The sequence below is a fragment of the Limanda limanda genome, chromosome 13, assembly GCF_963576545.1.
Source record: "Limanda limanda chromosome 13, fLimLim1.1, whole genome shotgun sequence".
NCBI lineage: Eukaryota > Metazoa > Chordata > Actinopteri > Pleuronectiformes > Pleuronectidae > Limanda > Limanda limanda.
In genome coordinates, this window is record NC_083648.1 from 21134042 (window position 1) to 21153428 (window position 19387).

At 41.1% G+C, this 19387-nt stretch overlaps 2 protein-coding genes across 4 annotated transcripts in view; one reads left to right on the forward strand and one right to left on the reverse strand.

Moving 5' to 3' along the window:
• rem2 (RAS (RAD and GEM)-like GTP binding 2) overlaps positions 1-4035 on the forward strand; it is a 25289-nt gene extending 21254 nt beyond the window's left edge. The window contains exon 5 of the mRNA XM_061084905.1: positions 3327-4035. Within this exon, the coding sequence (XP_060940888.1) occupies positions 3327-3655 (329 nt within the window). The 3' untranslated portion in view covers positions 3656-4035. The remainder of the gene's footprint in view (positions 1-3326) is intronic.
• A 6853-nt stretch (positions 4036-10888) lies between these two features.
• Positions 10889-19164, reverse strand: LOC133018180 (nucleolar protein 9). Of its 3 annotated transcripts, XM_061084497.1 has the most exons (12): positions 19130-19164; positions 18327-18638; positions 17114-17350; positions 16829-17002; positions 15507-15614; positions 13870-14011; positions 13582-13774; positions 12685-12825; positions 12387-12506; positions 12059-12271; positions 11212-11317; positions 10889-11112 (listed from the first exon to the last, which is right to left on the reverse strand). In XM_061084497.1, the coding sequence occupies exons 2-12, from the start codon at positions 18556-18558 to the stop codon at positions 10958-10960; spliced, it is 1821 nt and encodes a 606-aa protein (XP_060940480.1). In that variant the 5' UTR covers positions 18559-18638; positions 19130-19164; the 3' UTR covers positions 10889-10957. The 3 variants fall into 3 exon arrangements, with proteins under 3 accessions (XP_060940480.1, XP_060940478.1, XP_060940479.1); XM_061084495.1 differs by having other exon boundaries at positions 16829-17350; XM_061084496.1 differs by having other exon boundaries at positions 16829-17350; positions 19117-19130.
• Positions 19165-19387: the final 223 nt, after the last annotated feature.

The following is a 19387-nucleotide window of genomic DNA, read 5'->3' on the forward strand; positions in this document are numbered from 1 at the left end:
TGCAGGCTAAGAGTGCTGAAGTCATAAAGTCTATTTATGGCAAGTCCTGTGACACTTTTATTCAGCTATTTCTCACCTTCCCCCTCTTTGCTACACCTCTCTCTCCCCCCTTAACGCACACAGTGATACACACTGTCACTCACATATTTATCATTTGCTCAATATGTGTCTGTGGTGTGGCCCCAGCTCCTCAGGGCTTTGATTAATGTGAACTCTGGGTCCGTTTGCTTAGTCAACATTATTTTCTGTCTCTCCTTCTCCTCCCTCTGTCTCTCTCTCTCTCTCTCTCTCTCTCTCTCTCTCTCTCTCTCTCTCTCTCTCTACCTCCTTCTCCTCCTCTTGCTCGTGTCATATGACATCTTGCCTGTCATATTCTTTCAGCATCCCCCTCTTTTTTCAGCATGACTCACATTTCTTCCTATTCAGCTTAATGCCACTCTCACTTGATTCTCTGTCTGTATCTTTCTCCATCCCTCATTTCTCATTTTTACTTGTCAGCATACAGGAAGGGCCCTTCCTTTGTTATAACCTTTGGGTGGCCTCCTGTCTCCTATCTTTGCCCTCTTGTTTGCTATTATCACTCTCCTCTCCTCTCCATTAATTTATTTTTCTTTCCGTTTCTCCTTCTATCCTTCATTGTTTCCTTATCCCTTTACCCCATCTCTTCCTCTATCCTAATTCCTCCTCTCCTTATTTCCTCTCCTCTACTTTTTACTCCTCTCCTTGTTTACGCTACTCATCTTCTCCCTTCATCATTACTTCACCTCATCCCCTCCCTTTGTCTTCTCTCCTTCCCTCTCCTCTACAATTCAATCTCCCAAACACCCTTTAGAAGTTATATGGACTCGATCCAATTCAATCAGCTGTCATAGGTATTAGGATAAGCTTTGTTGATCTGGTTTGGGATTTGTATTTTGTCCTCCCACTCTTACCTCATCTACTATGAGGTGGCATTGCTGTTGGTGGACATCTGCTCTGTGGGTGGATTATTACACCCAGATCAAATCTACTGCTGTGTGCTGTACCTGTGTAACACCAGTGCATGTGTGACCGTGCTGTAAAAAAGGCAGCTAAATCTGGATTCATTATTTTTCTGTAATTTATAACTTCATCACACATCAGCAGAGAGAGTTCCCCTGTCAACAGATCTGTCTCCATGCCAACCAAGCAAAAACCTGATCCCCTGCTGAGTACTACAGAGTAGTTGTTATGTCTAGTCCATAGACTGTGTATTAAGGTGGGCAAGATTAACAGTTTTCCCAAAGTGAAGTCAAAGCATCTCAATCGCCCACTAGTGGCTGGGCACAGCAAAGGTGTCGAGGAGGAGACATGTTGTCTATCTTTATATACGGTCTATGATCTAGTCATACAGGAAGATTTATAACCCACACATTTTTAATCTGACAGTTTTGGTAATGTTCATTTCTGTCTCAAAGAAACAGAAATTCATTGTTTGCTAAGAGAAAATATAAAAGAATAAGAATTAATAGTGACAGTTAATGGAAAACCTAATTTTCTCCTCACTGGTTCTGACAATTTAAATTTAATTTAAATTCACATTTTGGGCAATATCCAATTGTTCCTGATATTGTTAAATCTATACGTTTTTGTATGTCTTAATTAGGTAAGACAATTACCTAATTAGTTCTACTTGTGTTCTGTGTTTTAATTCTCTTGAGTTAATCATTTGAGTTTCTTTATTGGCTCTTGCAGTACGTTTTTGTGTGTTGAAATCATTTTTCTAAACGAATTGACAGAAAAAAAGGCCTGTTTTTCTGAAGCCCAGTTATTCCAAGTTCAGAATGTCGAAGTTAAATTGAGTTATTATGTGCACACAGCTGCTCATAAGCTCTCAGATTGGCTTAGAGCATAGCAGGAATAAAGCAGAACCTTAATATAGTTGAAAAAAAAGGCTGTTTGCACTGACAGAGAAGCCTGTTTGTTGCAGAGTGATCTGTATCTGTCAGCCTTCCTTATCACAGCGCCTTGTTTGACCAGAGACAATCAGGTGCTTTTAGCTGAGATACTGAGCGACAGCACGTTTAGTCACCTGGCCTTATCCAGGAGATTCACATTGAGAAAAAAAAACGTTTCCTTGTTTGAGCTGCAGCCAAGAGATTTGAGCTCATACCTCTCAGCTATTGAAAACATTAACCCCATCCTGACATCACTTATTCCTCTGTCTCTCTGGCTCTTATCGTTCATTTACTGCTCATGAAACCTTTTTGCAAAAGGAAAATGCAGAATGTTGATTTCAGAAACAGTTATAAAGAGCAATCATTTAATGAAAAATAAAAGGGGAAATTTAATATTAAAAGTTTGATGAAAATGTATCTGAAATCTATATTTTGAAAAGTTGACAGTTAGCCTAACACATTTACATAAATGTTGATTAACGTGAGTTAAATACAAATTTTAACAATGTTTTGCTTTGGAACCTTTTTATTAGCAATTTCCTTCCGTTTCTGTGTTCAGGTTAAGTCATCTATTGTCTAAGAACCTTCACACTACGGTGGCTAATATTTTCCTTTGGTTGAACGAAACAATGCAATCTGAATTGAAATGAGTGTAAACCGAATTATCTATTTATTGAAGAAAATATTTTGCAGAGTCTGTCTATTACTGAATTGCAATTATCCAATGTGACTTGATGAATTTCTAACTGAAGATACACATACTATCTTTTTTTCTATATCTTCCAACAGTCTTCATCGGCAGATAGTTATCTACGTTGTCATAGAGACAAATCCATTGAGATGCAAGCTCAGTAGCTGCCTCGATGTGATCCATCGCACTGATTTGACTTTTCATGCCCCTTTCGTGACCATTGAAATACTAGTTTACAGAAGTTTTATTCATATTAATATCAGTGCACAGAGAGAGCAAAGAAGATATCAAAGCTCTGAAAAAGCTAGCAGCTCTTTCATCATCAAAGATCTGGAAAATGCCCTTCCTATGACAACATCAACATTTCAACAGAACACTAAACTGAGAGGTGTCAAATCCCCGCAAAGCGAGATGCAGTAGACTCACTGTTTGTCTTGATCTGGTGCATAAGAGGTGACAATCTAACACTTAAGAGTCTCCCAAACAGCTGTGAGTGAACTGTTGATGCAGAGATATTATCGTGCGGTGATACACATCGCAAACCAGCTGGGTCGCTGCCATGCTGTGGATGGTTTACATGCTTTCATGATCTAAAGCCCTTACATTTCAAACTGCTGCCTCTAATTGCCATTTCCAGCTGCCAGTGTGCTAAGCCTCAATTATTTATGACGTGCACCACTGCACAGCAATGTTTACAGAACCCTCTCCTCTCTCACCAGAGGCCCAATCCAGCGCCACGATGTTCGACTGCGTCTACCTGGAGCTCTCAGCCTCCCTGGACCACGGTACCAATGAGCTTCTGGAGGCAACCATTCGGTCTGCAAGGGGCGACTGCGTGGGCCCAGGTTGGACCGACGGGGACCCGGGGGCCGGCCGCAGGGAGAGCCTGACCAGCCGGGCCAAACGCTTCTTGGCAGGGCTGGTACCGCGCACGTACGGCCGAGACCGCGACAGGGATCGAGGCCGTTACCGGGAGATGAGCCGCCACCGGGGCAGCAAGATCTTCCGCCAGAAGTCTCGCTCCTGCCATGACCTTAGTGCACTGTGACACACTGTGACACATATGTACACACAAGCAAAAAGACACTCCCACACACGTACACACAAAACCAGAGTGAAAGGTATTGAGGGGGAGGAAAATATGAAAGAGGAGGAGAAATGGGCAAAATGGAAGATAGGAGCAAGAAGAGGAATGAGAAAACTTAGTTGTAAGAGTTGTAAAATCAGAGTGGTTGAGGTATATACATTTAGCTATGGTAAGTAAAGGTCAAGGGAGAAGAAAAGGAGACAAGACTGGGATAAAGAGATGGTTAGAACTGAAATCATCCTGGATCTAAGCACTCAATCTTTATCTTCTCCCTATCGATAGAACACATTTTGAGGTCAGGATTTAGAGAAGCAAGCAGAGAAACAGATTAGGAAGTGACCTTGGGTGAATGAGCACGCGGGTTGGGTGGAGGGGGGGGGGGTCCACAAATAAACACACACCCCAGTAGCACGCACTAATGTAGAGATTGTTAGCAATCTGATGTAAACCTATTGTAGACCCTGTTTTATAGCATGCCGAGTAGAGGATTTTCAGAAATGACCCTGTAGGTTTTACAATGACATGATACTGCATTTACCGTACCTCAGTGGCCCAATAGCTAATGCACAATCTAGCTAGTGTCTCTAGCAATGCCATCGAAAGCAAGACCCTTTATGTATAAACATGCTCCCTTTCTCTGCTCATACCATCTTCACACTGCAACCACCTTTTGTGTCACGTACGGACCTAATGAAGTGTTTGATACCACCATTGGCAAATGTTCATCTTTGACTTTTATACAAAACTGAGAAGAAGACAAAAACATCAGCGCAAAAGCCATATTTTCGCTGAATGCGTCATGAGTGAGCAGCACAAAGAACCCTTTACTGTAGAATGCGGAGCGCAAGACAAAAAAGTCACAACAGCTCTAAAGAACCAGACGTTAACAGGAATGACCAGACTGAACTTTTCATCAGTCGGAGTCCAGTCACAGAACACTAGGGAGTTCTCGTTCGCTGGAGGACAAACAGGAGAAAAACCTAAAACCTACCTTTGGCCGTGTGGTGTTTTCATAATTGTCTTTTTACCCACTGACATTGTTACGTGTGTTAAGAATAATTCTGTGGGGTCCAGCCGCACAGGGGACCCAAGAAGAGAACGTTCTGGAAACGTTGTTTGGTTATCTCTTCGAGCGTGGCGGCATCACTGACATATGGTCACCCTTTTGTCACCATCTACGAAGCACCGTCATCTTTCCACTGAGAATAAATTCTGTATTTCTTTGACATCCTGTATGAGCCTCTTGTCCTTTTTTATGGCAACATTTTGAAATGAATGTCTTGTTACAGCAATTTCGAGGGATGCTGTGACAGGTCGTTAGATGAGTCACAGGTCCTCGACAGACTGGGGCCTCACGGGACAGTTGTTCCATTTAGGACTTGGCGGTTCAAAGATGCAATGTCATCTTTTTGTGGCTGCAGCAAAATCTTAGGTTGAAAATAAATCAGGAGCAAATATGATACTAGAGCAAGCAATATGAACCACCGAAATTCAGATATGTACCTAACACGTGAGAGCTCTGTAACGTTATCTGCCTAATGATAAGACTATGAGAATGATATGATATGAGAATATAAGACTATGGTTCTAAGGTTTAGTCCTCACTGACAAAGGTGAATTCTCACCTTTTTAGTCCCACATACACACTCACAGATAAAGTCAACTGTCATTTTCTGATTATGCTGATGTAAATTGACTAATAAATGTAGGGTGATGTTAAATCTTTAGGTTGGTTTGTAACATTTGCACAACATGGAATATCACAAACTAAACCATTATGCATGACTAAGCCTCCTTTTTCAACTTTAAGTCCATTTACTTTAACCATTTATCCATTACATTTAGCTAGTCACGTCAACCACATATCCATTTGGCTACTTTAAGCTAACTGCATTATTTCAATCATTTAGCTATTTCATGAAATACTTCGATCATCATTTACTAAATCTCAACCGCTTAGTACTATAAACCATGTCACTTTATTGCTACCAGCTAATAGTTAACTTACCTGCTTTCTTGCTAACTCATGCTGTAGTTCAGGTGTTACAGCCAGTGATGCCAAAAATATCCCACCATAAGAAGCTATTGGCTCTCTGAAATGTAGCTAAAAGTCGCTACGTAATGCAGTTACTGAGATGCGTGTTAGATAGTAGATGTACTTTTGGGTAGTTATAGCACAATTACAAATCTAACATTGGTGACGCTAGAATGCTGAGAAAGGCAAAAGTGTTATCATTCACAAATCAGTGAATGTGATTTTGCTGTTGAAGTAGTTGAAAGTGACCACAATTGTCACTCAACAGGTAAGTTTAAAAAAAACAAGATTTATTTAAACACGTTGCACCATGAAAGTATTTTCAATTCAAAAACATCTCTTTATTATTAGTGTTGTTAGAGATGAGTAGATTTTCTCTGAAAGGCTCCCTGAGAAACTTTGAAAAAACATGGTATCCCTGTCTGTACGTAAAAGCCTTTACACTTATTGCCGAAGATGGGGATAACTTAAGTCATGTTTCCTACACACACTTGCACAATATGCTTTATTGCCTTTTGGGTTTTTGTTGTCCTTTCTATTCTATTTTACATTTATTAGTTGTTTTTTTTTGCAGCACTGTCATCTATCTTAATCCGACATGTTGAAATTCTATTTGAACTGATCTTACCAAAGGTCCTTTAAGTGACACGTGATACTAACTCACCATTAGTCTCTGTTTGTGTTATATGTTTGCCTTATATTATTGCATTGTTTGGTGTTTTTTTCCTCCTCTGTTGCTGTTAGAGGTTGGGAGAGAGGCAGGGACGGTGGTAGAGAATGTATGCAAGTTACACATTATTTATTTTTGTATTATGTTGATTAATTGCAAAAAAGATACCAAAAATAATGACTCTTAATGAAATAATTCTGTAATTAACTAAATAACTACAAATAACAGCCCCTCATCACCAATGCCTTTCTGCTCCCCCCTAGTTTTGGCAGGTGTAGTGTAGTGACGACAGCCAATCACGAGATGGCTGCAGTTTTCAGGTCCTGATACTGGTACAGGGACAGTCTTGAGGACTCTTGAGAGGAAAACAAATTGGCAAAGAGACAGAGGGGCTGAGGAGAGAGAGAGAGTCAGAGGGAGACGGGGTTGGAGAGATGCTTTGAGGAGTAATGGTTGCTTGGAGACTGTTGTCAAGGAGACGATGAGTCCTAGAGTCCTTTGGCATCTCATGTGTCCTATATTTATGTTGATTTTTCAGAAAGAGGAGGTTTTTGTTGTTTTTTTTACCTTTTCTTACCCCAGTAGCTGACTTCGAGACAGCTGGTGATAAGCACAAAGGGACGGTGAACCCATCAAACCGAGGCAGTTTGGTATTTTATACAATACGTCTCGCAGCGTTTCAACTGCCACAAAAGGGGACATCATCACACTGGCAGGTCAGATAACTGTCAGATAATAGCATACGTTTGACAGCTACACAGAAGCCCACGGGAAATAGAAAGGGAAACAAGGAAAATATCATACAATTTCCTTATTGTCACACCCGATCACTCTTTCAAATCGTGACAAAAATCCTCCCTCTCAGTGTCTTCCTGTCGCTGACTCATTCTGGGGTTTCTTGGGCGGAAGAATCCTTCTCAATAGTAAAAGAGACAGACAAGAAAACCCACCTGCTGTGTGCCTGTGAGAGCCTGTCGAACTAACTCCTCATTTTGCTCCAAATGAAGACTATTTTCAGTGAGAGCTGTGCCTAACGAATGATGCTCATTAACCCGAGGTGTGGGTGTAGACACGTTAGCGAGGAGGTAATACTGGAAATAAGTGGAACTAGGGACAGACCGAGACATGTGGAAACTGCAGTGACGTCCATTAACTAGTCTGGCCGGATATTGAGTGGCATTGAAGGAAGTGTTGCTGAAATCCCCAGAGAATCCATGTGATTTCCTTTCAAGGACCAGTGGCTCGTCGCACTCCAAAGGTCATTGTTCCTCTGATTTGCCTCCTGAGTGCACCGCTGATTATCTGTTCACGGAGCTGAAATAAAAGAACAACAAAAGGGAGCGAGGGCGAGCCCGGCCGGCCTCACTCGAAAATCACACTCAGAATGAAGCACATGCAATTAAAAGTGGCTTGTCAAAGCGAGAGGCTCGCAGTGACACCATCATTGTAACAGTGGGTTGAACAAGAGGGCACCAATCAGCCTCATTATGGTCTGAATCCCTTGTGCAGGGTTTCCAGTAATGTGGATTAATACCAGGTCAAACGGTGACAGCAAAGCAAATATGGAAAGACTCTAACTAGATGCTTCAGCGATGATTAGTGTACATGACGGTAGATGATTTTATTATTTTCCCATAAGCGCTATTCATGAAAAAGGTCTAATTGATTGATTTCTTGCAGAGAGTTAGATGAGAGGTTCAATGAAAGGTTCAAACTCTCTCATCTGTTTGATGAATATGAAGCTGGAGACGTTAGCTTAGCTTAGCACAGAGGCAGAACGTAGAGGGAATCTAGGTTTTGTAAAAAAGTAAGAAAATTCACTTATCTCAAAAGTCTACTTTTTGTCTTGTGTGTTCAGAAAGTGTATTAAAAATCAAGGTAGTTGATTGACGGGCTATTTTTCGACAGGAGCAGTGATTTGTTAGGCTTTGTCCAAAATAACTTGCAGTTTGTTGTTTTATGGACTACATTTACAGGCTGAATCAGAGTATGAATTATTTTCTCTTTAAGATTCATATGCAAACAAATTATGAATGGAATAAATCCCTGCAGTGTACACTACATGAAATAAATCGTATAAATGCAGAAAATACACATCCCAAATTTGCCAGACACTACACAAACTTTGTTTAATGTCCAAATCTAAATTTACTATTTACTATAAATTAGTGTGTGTGTGTGCTTATATCAGGAAGCTGTGAATCATTGAATAAAGGTGTGATTTCAGACACAGACCTAAAATCATCACAGTGATGTTGCCTAGCAACAGTCAATGACACCTATATCCCAGGTAACACATAGCTATTGTTCTCAGCCAGGATGTGGCTCACTATACAACAGCATCATCGCTTTTACTCTGGTTTGTGTGAATTAAAAAATCACAGGTGTTAAACCCAGAGGATAAGATCAGCTGCTGGATGTTTCATTTGAGCCGGATCAGCTGTTTCCCACTACTTTCTGTTTTAAAGGCTAATCTCATTCACTCATTTTAGCTAAGTTTGTTTCTAGTTTTAGTAAGACAGCAGATCAGGATTGACTAAATACGTCCTTGTGATACCTCCAAGTAGCTGCTTATAATTGTCTCTAAGCTTCGAGAATTATTATTCAGTCTTTTATTCCTTTTATTCGAGGCCATGTGTTCTCTTATGGCCTCGTACCATTGAGTGAGCCAAGAGTTGGGAACAATTTCAGTATGAAAAAATGAAAATTCACCACTATGCCGATGGAGGGGTGCATGAAGTGTTTGAGTCAACAAAACACTTTTGGAGTTTCAGGGGTAAACAGCATTTCAGCAAAATCCAATACAATTGAAGTAAAAGGTGTCCACTTCTTCAAATGTAAAAACAGGATAAAAAACACAAAATGCCTTCATACTGCTCCTGCCACTTTACTCCTGAAACTCCCGAGTGTTTAGTGGACTCTAAAACTTCAGCCTACCCTCGATCGGCATAGGGGTGAGTATGAGTGAAGTTTCATTTTTGGATGTTTCATCTTAATTGGACCATGAGTGAAATATCTATATATCTATAATATCTCTGCATAGCTGACAATTTGACTTTATATTCTGCAAGTGGAAAGTTCAGGATGTCTGAAAAAACAAAACAGGATTCTCCCTCTTCTGCATCGGTTTCTGGACAGACAATTTACTTTTGTGTTTTTTCCCCCAATTGAGATTTTTGATTCTTTCAGCAACACAAATTAAATTGATTTCATCCCAGGTGTATTCCAATGGTTGCATGTGGTAAAAATGTTAAATGCAGCTTTTCTAGTCTTGATGACAACTCAGAGTGCTTTGCACTACATTTTTTGCCAATCACAAATTCATACAGTGCATCTATGTGCAGCACTTTCTCTATCAGACACAGCTGGCACAGGCGTCAGGGGATCCTGAGCCACAGCCCTGTCACAGCCCTGCACACGACAGTTAGATGCCATGGAAATGTGAAAAAATTTGCTTTTAAAAAAAAATGATGTTGTGAACTGATCTTTTCTATACTCTTCAGTGGCGGAAAATTGCTCTCTAGGTGAAGTCATGCTTTAGTGATGGGCTGCTCTCATCACTTTACATTCTGAATGAAAATGGAGACGCTTCACTGATGCAAAGTAGACTTCTGTGGTTGCACTGATTTATATGTTATGTGAGCTTTCTGACATCTGATTTCCAATGTATTGTACTACATTGAAAAAAAGATGTTGCTAAAATACAGAAAAACACAATTAGAATTACTATACAGTAGAATCAACACCTCTGATTTGTATCCACACCTCCACACAACACTTTTATAAAGGTTGAATTTATTACATGACTGATTTACAGTGCTGAGATGTTTCTATTTTTCGCTCCAACATGCTAATCCTCGCTGTTTTGCATGAGAAATCGTGGTTGAAACGATTTGCCCCGTGTGTCTGAATCTGTACATTATAGAAGAGTTTGCTGACCATGTGTGTATATCAAACTAGGTAAATTGCCATGGGGTAAGGTGATCGTTCTTGTTGTTCCAGAACCAGTAACACGTGCTGGAACCTTACTTCTTGGCTCTGTGTGAATTGATAATCAATGATCTGTGCTAATGTGTCTCCAACTGGCCTGCGACTAAAGATTTAATTTTCATTTTATCACAGCAGGGACTTTTTTTTTGTTTCCATTGAAGAAACACGACATTCAGAGCAACTGAAGGATCAATTATAGAATCATGGGTTTTACCCATTATGCTCATCCCAGCAATTGCAATGACAAACAACATGACTCTCAAGGATAAGATGTTTCAGCTGTGTGTCTTTGGCTCAGAGTTTCTGACAGTTTTGCAAGTTGACTGTATGTGTACACATTGGAGCCGGTGCTTATGTCAGAACCGAACCCAGACCTCAGGGAAACATTGAATGCTCCACTAGCACCCCCTACAGGCCATGCAGATTCTTGCACCTAATGGCACAACAGTGGTTTGAGCTAAAGACTGAGGCTGTATTAACTCTCCTGAGACCACACAAGGACAGACAATTTGTTATTTTATTTTTATGAACATATGTAGGAAATAACAATGAAAGCTGTTAAGAATTTCTATTCCAGAATGTCACTGAAAAGCTTCCTCTTCTTGGACTCGCCCGCCTGTATTTCCTGCCAGTGCGCTCGTCTGTGCACAAAGTGGGTGAGAGCGAATTTGGCCCACACGTGACGAGCGAACTGATGCGACCTCAGCTGGTTTTCACTTGGAACTGGAAGAGAAGGAGCGATAGGTGAGGGGTAATATTGCATTTGAACTGGATAAAATGTGAAATTCTACAGAAAAGGGTGTGAAAGCCTGTTTGCGTTACCTAGGTCCTGTGCGATGCTTTGCCTCTGATTCACGGATGCACTGTTCCATATGGCTTCCAGCACCCGACTGCCCAGCCTGGAGCACGCCATCTGAACATGCAGACCCTGTGAGGAGAAATGGTTTGATGAAAAAGCTTCTTGTCCCGCCTCTTTCATAATGTTCAACTCTTTGCCCTTCCCCTCTATTCTCTGAATTATTTCTCAGATATTCACATAATTTTAACATAGATTAAGTCTGTAACTTAAATGTCCACAGAAGAGAGGAGACTGGAACTTTCCTCTAATCAGGAAGTGTATTTTACACCCTCTGGAGGGCGTATTCTAAAGTCAGACTAAAGGCATGTTTGGAATTAAGTTACTTATGTGAAAGTCAGTCATACTAGCAACAGTATGGTCAAGCAACCATGTCTAAAAAGATGTCTAATTTAAATGACAAAATATATGAATGGATAAAAAAAACATTTTTTCCCAGATTCAAAGTTGACTGCAGCTTCTGATTTATTAAATGTCAGAAAAGCTGCTTTCAGACATGCAGTGAACTCCACAGCTCTTTTCTTTTCTCTGGAGGAGCTGTATGTGTGAGTGCAAATGTCCGATTGAGAGGCTCCACAGTTTCTTTGGACTTTCTCTGCCTGGTCCCCTAGTATAAAGCCCTTAGAACATTTGTGGAAATTCACCACACAGCGTGTTCACATTTCTCTGGACTTTATCCGCAGGTCATGAAGAGGCTAAATAGAGGATAATGACCACTGAAATTTCCTCAAGTCCAGAGGAACATCAAAGCGATCAACTTGTCTACTAATCGTTTCTGTTTTGAATAATCAATTAGCGCCCTTGTTCTCGTACCTCCAGTCTCCTGAGGATCTTGCCCCTCCCTTTGTCGCTTGATGTGGTGACGAGGGCCTGGAGGACGTGGCTGCCTGCAGGGTCAGAGGCCAGCGTCAGGATGTCAGCCTGGCTCAGGGTGCGCAGGCTGCTGAGGAGGACCGAGCGCTCCTTGAACCTGGACAGCGCCTGGACCAGCCGCGAGCCGTGATAACAGATGGACGCCAGCGGGACCTGGAAAATGATCAAGAAATCCACAAAGTCACCTCCCTGCATCTGCAACATGTATTTAACATCAACACACTGTAGCATTCATTCATACATGATTGGATTCCTCTCAGCTGCTCACCTCTGTTGACGTGCCGCCCTCTGCTGTTTCAGAGTGGTAGTACACCTCATAGGTGAGCAGGGACATGAATAGGGGGAGGCAGCTGACGTGTCGGGAGCCGGGCTCAGCGCAGTGGAACGCCTGCGAGTCAACAGGATCCCAATTAATCCGTAAATCAAACATTTAGTAGTTTTATAGTGTTATCAAGTTTCGATCTCGGTCGTAAAAGAGGAATAAACAGTAACAAGGACTTTGTTATATTGATTTGACACCCGTGTGGACCTTCATAAGTCAATAAGATATACTCTTTAGGGCTTACACGCAGGAGACACTGCAGCATCTCGTCCTGTTTCTCTTCGCTCTCTGCACAGCTCTCTGCCAGCTGGACGATCACCCCCATGTGACCTGAGGCCAGGACGGCCTCCACACCTTGGATCAGCTCATCGAACAACGTCAGGAACTACAGAGACAGAAGATGGGACAGAGTTCAATATTCAGTTACAATTTATTACAGATTTTCCACAACAGGCAGGCTGACAAACAAAAAGACAGTATGACAATACAAGTAATTTAATGCTCGACATATTTGACACATAATGTGACCATAGGTACACATGCATTCTTACTTTGCTCCATCACATAAATACTGTGGCTCAGGAGGTAGAGTAAGTGTTCCACTAATCAAAGAGTCAGCGGTTTGATCCCAAAGTCCTTGGGCAAGATACTGAACCAAAAATTGCCCCTGACAGCTGATGCTGGATGTACTGTATGGATGTGTGTGTGAATGGCAAAACTGTATGTAAAAGCATTTTTTAAAGACAGTAATTCCTTAATCATACATGGATAAGATGGGATGACTAAAATATGAATTCCAGAACATTAACTATTTTATTAAAAAGAGAGGAGAGCATGTTGTTGACCTCATTGCGACCCATAGCACCCCCCTTGTCTGGATAAATCAGGGATTATGCAGCTTCTTCCATACTTAAGGTTCAGGAAATTCTTCATCTAATTACTCGAGTTAAAACAAACAACCTTTATGACTTTCCAGATAATAAGGATTAAACGTTCTGTTGCCAGTGCACGCTGATGATATTTTGAACAGACTTACAATTGATGTCGTTGGACAGACTGCACAACAAGTCTGTTGTATTCATGTTCAAAATAAGAGTGCATCACTGACTATGTCGCATAGGGCTGGACAGTTATTACCTACCATTGTGTATTTGGCGGACGCTGCAGTCAGACGCTGTATGGGAAAGTTGGCGATGGGATGGAGGGCTAGGTCGACCATGTGACCCTTGAGATGGTTCTTGTAGAGGTCCCGCAGAAGGGGCTTGTGGGATAGCTGTATGATCGTCTCAATGAGGTGACTCGAAGCCTGATCCTTCAGGAAGACCAGAAGAGGACTACAGCCAAAAGAAAAACAATTCCCCATGTTACACTTAGTGGAAATAACATCATCTATAAAATCAATAAATGTCATGTAGGATTCAGGATTGACCTCAGTCCCGGAGCAGCACTGCGACTCGTTAGGTACGCCATGATTTGTTTGAGGAGCTGTTTGCAGAGCTTGGGCCTTTTCCTGTGACAGACAGTCAACATGGTCTGGAACACTGCGCTGGCAACAGCATCTGTCACGCTCACTAGACAGGAAAGAGTGGCGAAGAGAGATAAAAGTAGTCAATCTTTTCACCTTTTGTTTTGTTCGCCCTGTGGCAAACTGTTATTCACTGTACTTCAATCCTGTGTGTTTATCCTTGAGGTCCAACAAGCTCATATGCATAAGAGTTGTTTTGAATATTTACATATTTTAGTCGTTTTTCATTCTGTTGGGGTGACATGGGGATACCTTGGCAGTGATAGAAAATGTTTTGAAAACTGCAGGTAAAGTCTACTTATGTTATGCAGATTATCATTGTATTAATACCAAGTGCTAAAGATGAGTCAGAAACAGCCTCCAGTAATAGAAAGGCTCACCAAGTATCCAGCTGTTTAGATCAATTACAGCACATGAGGCCCAGAGGAGGGACATACCGGCTGATACAATTCAATACAACCACAGAGTGACTGAGCCCTGCTGGGGACTTGATGCAGCGATGGGGGGGACATGAGTCAATGTCTTTTGAATTTTGGAAATAATTGTCGGGTTGTTGATCGTCTGGTTATTAATTATTTACTTATTTATTCAACAGGATTCTTTCTCTGCTTCCTGAATGGATTCAGCCATTATGCTGGAGACTGCTGCTATAATGATGGAAGTAAGTATTTCCAATAATTTACATAATGCTAGATCCTGATTATAATTAATTACTTTAAAGTACATACAGCATCCTTTTCTTTGATGGCTAGATCAGTCAAATGTGAAATGAAATGGGTAACTTTTCTTCACCATTAGAAAGGACCTAAGATATATCTAAAGCTCAGCTCTATAAAACCGTAATTCTATGTTACATAACCTTGTATTAATCCATTATTCCTCCCTCCCTTCTCTCTTTTTGCTGCAGGCTGTCTTTAGTGTGTGATGGTGGGATCCGGCCCTGTCATTTATTGACGTTCAAAAACCCACACAGTGTACTGAGGCCTTTACTCATTCAAATTATTTTTACCTCCAAGGAGGTTGTTTGTTTGTTTGTTAGCAGGATTACACAAAAACTGCTGGATGGATTGTCATAACATTTAGTGGAAGGATGCTGTATGGGTCAGGGAACAACATATTTCTTTAACATAGTTTTGCCACAAAGAGAATAATTAATGAATCTTAATAAAGAAGATCAGACACGTTTAGAGCACTGATGTGAATTTAAATGTGGTTCCATGAGGGGACTAAATAGATAAATTAAATGAAATCCTAAATATGTAGATACTAAATACAACTCTAAAAATCACATTTAATATAAATGTAAGGAGAAAATGTTTAACTCTACTGATATTTGTTCCATGTCTATATTTCCACAACTATAGTTCACAACTTTCTCCTCTCCATGTTTTAAAATATTTAAAAATCATTCCAGATCAAAGTTATCTTTTGGAAAATCTAAATGTGTGAGATTAGGTTGGCCCCATGACTTATTTTTTGTGCAATACCACAATGCTTGTGATTATACGTGTCGTGTCTGGGTTTGATGGAAGATGACTCACGATTAATGTTTTCCATCAAGGTCTCCGTGAGGCTCTTCAGCTCGTACCAAAAGGACGTGGGAATCTCAAAGTCTGTCAGCAGAGGAACGACCCCGCGCACCTTTGCACCTGGAGAAAAATGAGGATATCAAAAAGGAATTCAAGATTAAAGCAAACATGCCTCTGGGTGTAAATGTCCTGACACACGCGGGAACAGCCTCAAAGAACGGCCAACAATCAAAGCTCTATTTTCTTCTCGTCATGCTGGAATGAAAAGTAAAGTGCAGAGGGAAGTGAAAAACGCCACACGCAAAAGCCTTGATATCCAGACAGTTGTCTCTCTGTCTGCTGAGGGTTGACTGGAGCAGAAACACAGGGTCACAGATGTTCAAGAAGAAAAAAAACTGGATGTGTTAGGTCAGGGATTTTTTAAACTGAGAGTCAAGGCACTGACGGTGAGAATTAAAGGGGAGGCTCGGAGGGAGAGATGTGTGGTAACGATGCTACATGAGGTGAAACTTCCACAGCCAGAGCTCTCAATACAACTCAGTTCCTTATTCAGTGATTTGTCCTTTTGATCAACAAAAGCAGCAGTTGGAGCTGCAGCTGGAGACCAGACTGGTACCAACAATCTGACCGAGGTCCCATTCCTGTGATCAAATCTTTTCTCATTTCTGATGTGAACATTAAATGAAACTCCATATCCTGTAGCTGCGTGATGTTGTACACGACACTGATTCCACACGATGGCATAGTGAATAACTGCACACTTTCTGGGGATACTATTATATCAGTCATGAATTAACCTGGGTCAATCCAATTATATATCACAGAAAAGCAGAACATATGTAAAACTCAGCATAGTGAAGTTTTACAAGTAATTCAGAAACATTATTATTCCTGTTTATATCCCGAAAAATATCATAGGAACTGTATTTCCAAAACAATTTGAAGTGACAGATCCATTGAAATTTCATTTTAACGTTGCTTTATAAATACTTTTGTCCCTGCTTAAGCTCAAAATGGCTCAATGACACAAAAGGGATTGGCCACAATTAATTTGGTCTCTCGGACTTGTCCTGCAGAGAAACTCTGCAGAATCGGGTCTGAACTTTCTCCTGAATTTTCGTTTCACACATACACAACACAGCAGGGGCTCTCTGCTTAGAGACCTTCACAACATCAACAAATAATCTGCAGGATTCAGGTGAGGGGTGAAGCAGTAGACAGAGGCAGGAACTCATGTACTAATTACAATGCGGAGCAGCTCTGTCGATGTTGTTTGAAGCACATTAGTGTCAGCCACGCAATGAATGTGTGTGTATGAGAGTGTGTGTTTGTACCTTGACGGGATTCAGTGCGGGGGGGTCCGAGGCAGCCTGCCAACAGGTGTAGGAGTGTGCGGACCACGTGTGAGCCATGGACATGTTGGATGAACTCTTCAATGTTGTCTCTGACCACCTGACTGAGAGACAACACCTGCGCCTCCAGCAATTCAAAGCTCTCCTCTTCTCCTTCTGTGGTATAAAAAAAATGGAAGCAATCGATACAGACAAGCTGAGGTGTTTTGTCTGACTTTATTATTTGAATACAAAGAATTTGGCACGGTGATGAGAGAGGAATCTTACCCGTCCACCTGGACATCTGTCTGACTGCACTTTCCACGACGTGGCCGCCGCAGCGATCGCAGGAAACCACTGCTAACTCTGAGCCGGATTCTCCGCCAAGTTCAGCCAGCACCTCTCCCACCTGCTCAGCGGTGGACAGAGGGAGCAGCCGCTGCAGGGTGATGCTTCCTGTGCAGTCCATCGCCACCATTATCGCTTGACCTTTGACTTCAGAGAGCACATTCTCCACAAACATCGCTATGGGTGACAATGAGAGAGGAACCAGGGTCAACAGCGAAAAGATATAATGAAAAAGACCAGAGTAAAAAAATGTAAGGACAGTAGTGCTGAGCAGAGGGGAGGGGGGGTGGGGTAACATTGAAGTCATGAATATCTCAAGATCTCCCATCAATGCAAAGAGAAAGTTACACCTTTCAGTGAACATGGATGAAACTTCTTTAAACACTTTTCTAAAAGCACATTTTGGACTTTTAAAGCTGAGAGCTAAATGACAGATTATCCGGTCAAACAAAAGACTGATCGAAATAATAAGCTGTTCATGTTCAGTAAGAACCAGGGCTACATATCATTTGAAATGAAGCTAAAAAGATTAGTCGATTTAATAACCAGACCCTCAAATAATTAAAGTAATTTTTCAGAGAAATGCTACATGTCTCATTCTCCGACTGCAAGTTTGAATTTTTTATACTGAATGCCTGTAGGTTTCTACTGACAGTTCATTGGTTAAAACAAGCAATTTGAAGCCGTAATGCACTTTGGGTTCTTGGAAATTATAATGGGGTTTAAAAATTGACATGCAACACGTACAAGACACAAAAGAATATTTAATCTGGAAAGAGGTTTGAGAGCTTTTGGTAACAAGGACCGTAACTGGTGTCGATGTAAACAGAATCATGTGATTTGTACGTTATGTTCTGCCTCCTACATGCTGTACTCAAGCGTCCCCGCCCCCCCATTTTCCTTTTTCATGCAAACGCGTCTGCCTCGGACAATCTCCTGCAGCGTTCCTCATATGTGAGAGGCAAACTCAGGAAAATGTCCAAACCTAATATTCTGGACTTTTTTCAGAGTTCATGTCTAAAAAGGGCCTTAATTAGAAGAAGGCACTTGTTTTTGTTCTGCTATGGAGGTGTACTATTATAATGTCATGGGTTCTTCTTCTGCCCTTTTCCAACCTTCCAGCTGCTCACATCATCAGAACACTTATTCTCACCTCTCTCCTCTTTATCTTCAAAACCTTCAGCGAGTCTCTCTCCGACTCGGCGGAAATATCCCACGCTCATGGCGTCCAGGCGCTGCTTCCTGCCACCGTCTCCCTGACTCCTCTCTCCTTCTTCACCTCCCCACTTCTTTCTCTCTTCTCCTTTCCCATCATCACCACCGGGGTATTTCCTCTTCTTTCCTCCTCCATTCTGTGGATATGTTTCCACTGCTTCTTCCAACATAGCTGTCGCCTCACGGTGATGAGTTGAAGTTGATCAGTTGAATGTCTTGGTCCTGAGAGAGGAGATGATTGATCTTGTGTCTGTCACAGGAAACAAAAAACTCTATGAAATGAACATTGCTCAGATCCATCTGATTCACCAAAATGAATAACTGATAGTTAGGTTTGTTAATGTTAAATGTGAAACCCTTAAGACTAGGACTAAGAGGAAAGTATCCCGTATATTTACATCGATGTATTCAATCTCATGGTTTGATCTAAGACTGATACCAAGGGCAAGAAGGAAATTCAATGTAAACAAGGTAGATATATTTGTTTTGATCTCCGGCTTTAAATGTCTCAGGCGATATCACTACATGCGTTTTATGAAAATTTAGTTGACTTGTTCTGGAAAGAGTTTGGCTGAATCGGACGTTACTTAAGTCGCTGCACGAGAACTGAAACACAAGTAAACTCTGAACTTATCACACAGTTTAAATAAATAGTTAAAGAAGAGTAAGATGACCCAGTCAGCCTGATTCATGTGAAATGCGACTCGATACAAACAGTAAACACGAACCACTTCGACTCACGTGTCAGATGTGTTGAGCTGATCGTGGTTTCCTGACGCGGAGTGATGACGTAGGAGAGCCGCGACTCCTCCTCGTCTTCAACCACTGAATATTAATATTATGTATATATAACTAAATATACACTGAATACAAATAGTCCCCTTCTTTTTTTAATCCAATTTTTTTAGTTCATTTGTTTTATTTTTCTTAATTTTCAACTTAATTTTCAAATCAAAAAAATATATGTAGTTGATTAAGACTCTATTTACAATGTTTAAT

Bases quoted from the DNA above. Each gene is read 5' to 3' on its own strand.
- LOC133018180 (XM_061084495.1), bottom strand. From the start codon at position 18,558: ATGTTGGAAGAAGCAGTGGAAACATATCCACAGAATGGAGGAGGAAAG. The intron at 17,351-18,326 runs GTGAGAATAAGT...TGTCACCCATAG, and splicing joins TGAAGATAAAGAGGAGAGAG to CGATGTTTGTGGAGAATGTG. The intron at 12,272-12,386 runs GTGAGCAGCTGA...ATCATTTTCCAG, and splicing joins AGGGCGGCACGTCAACAGAG to GTCCCGCTGGCGTCCATCTG.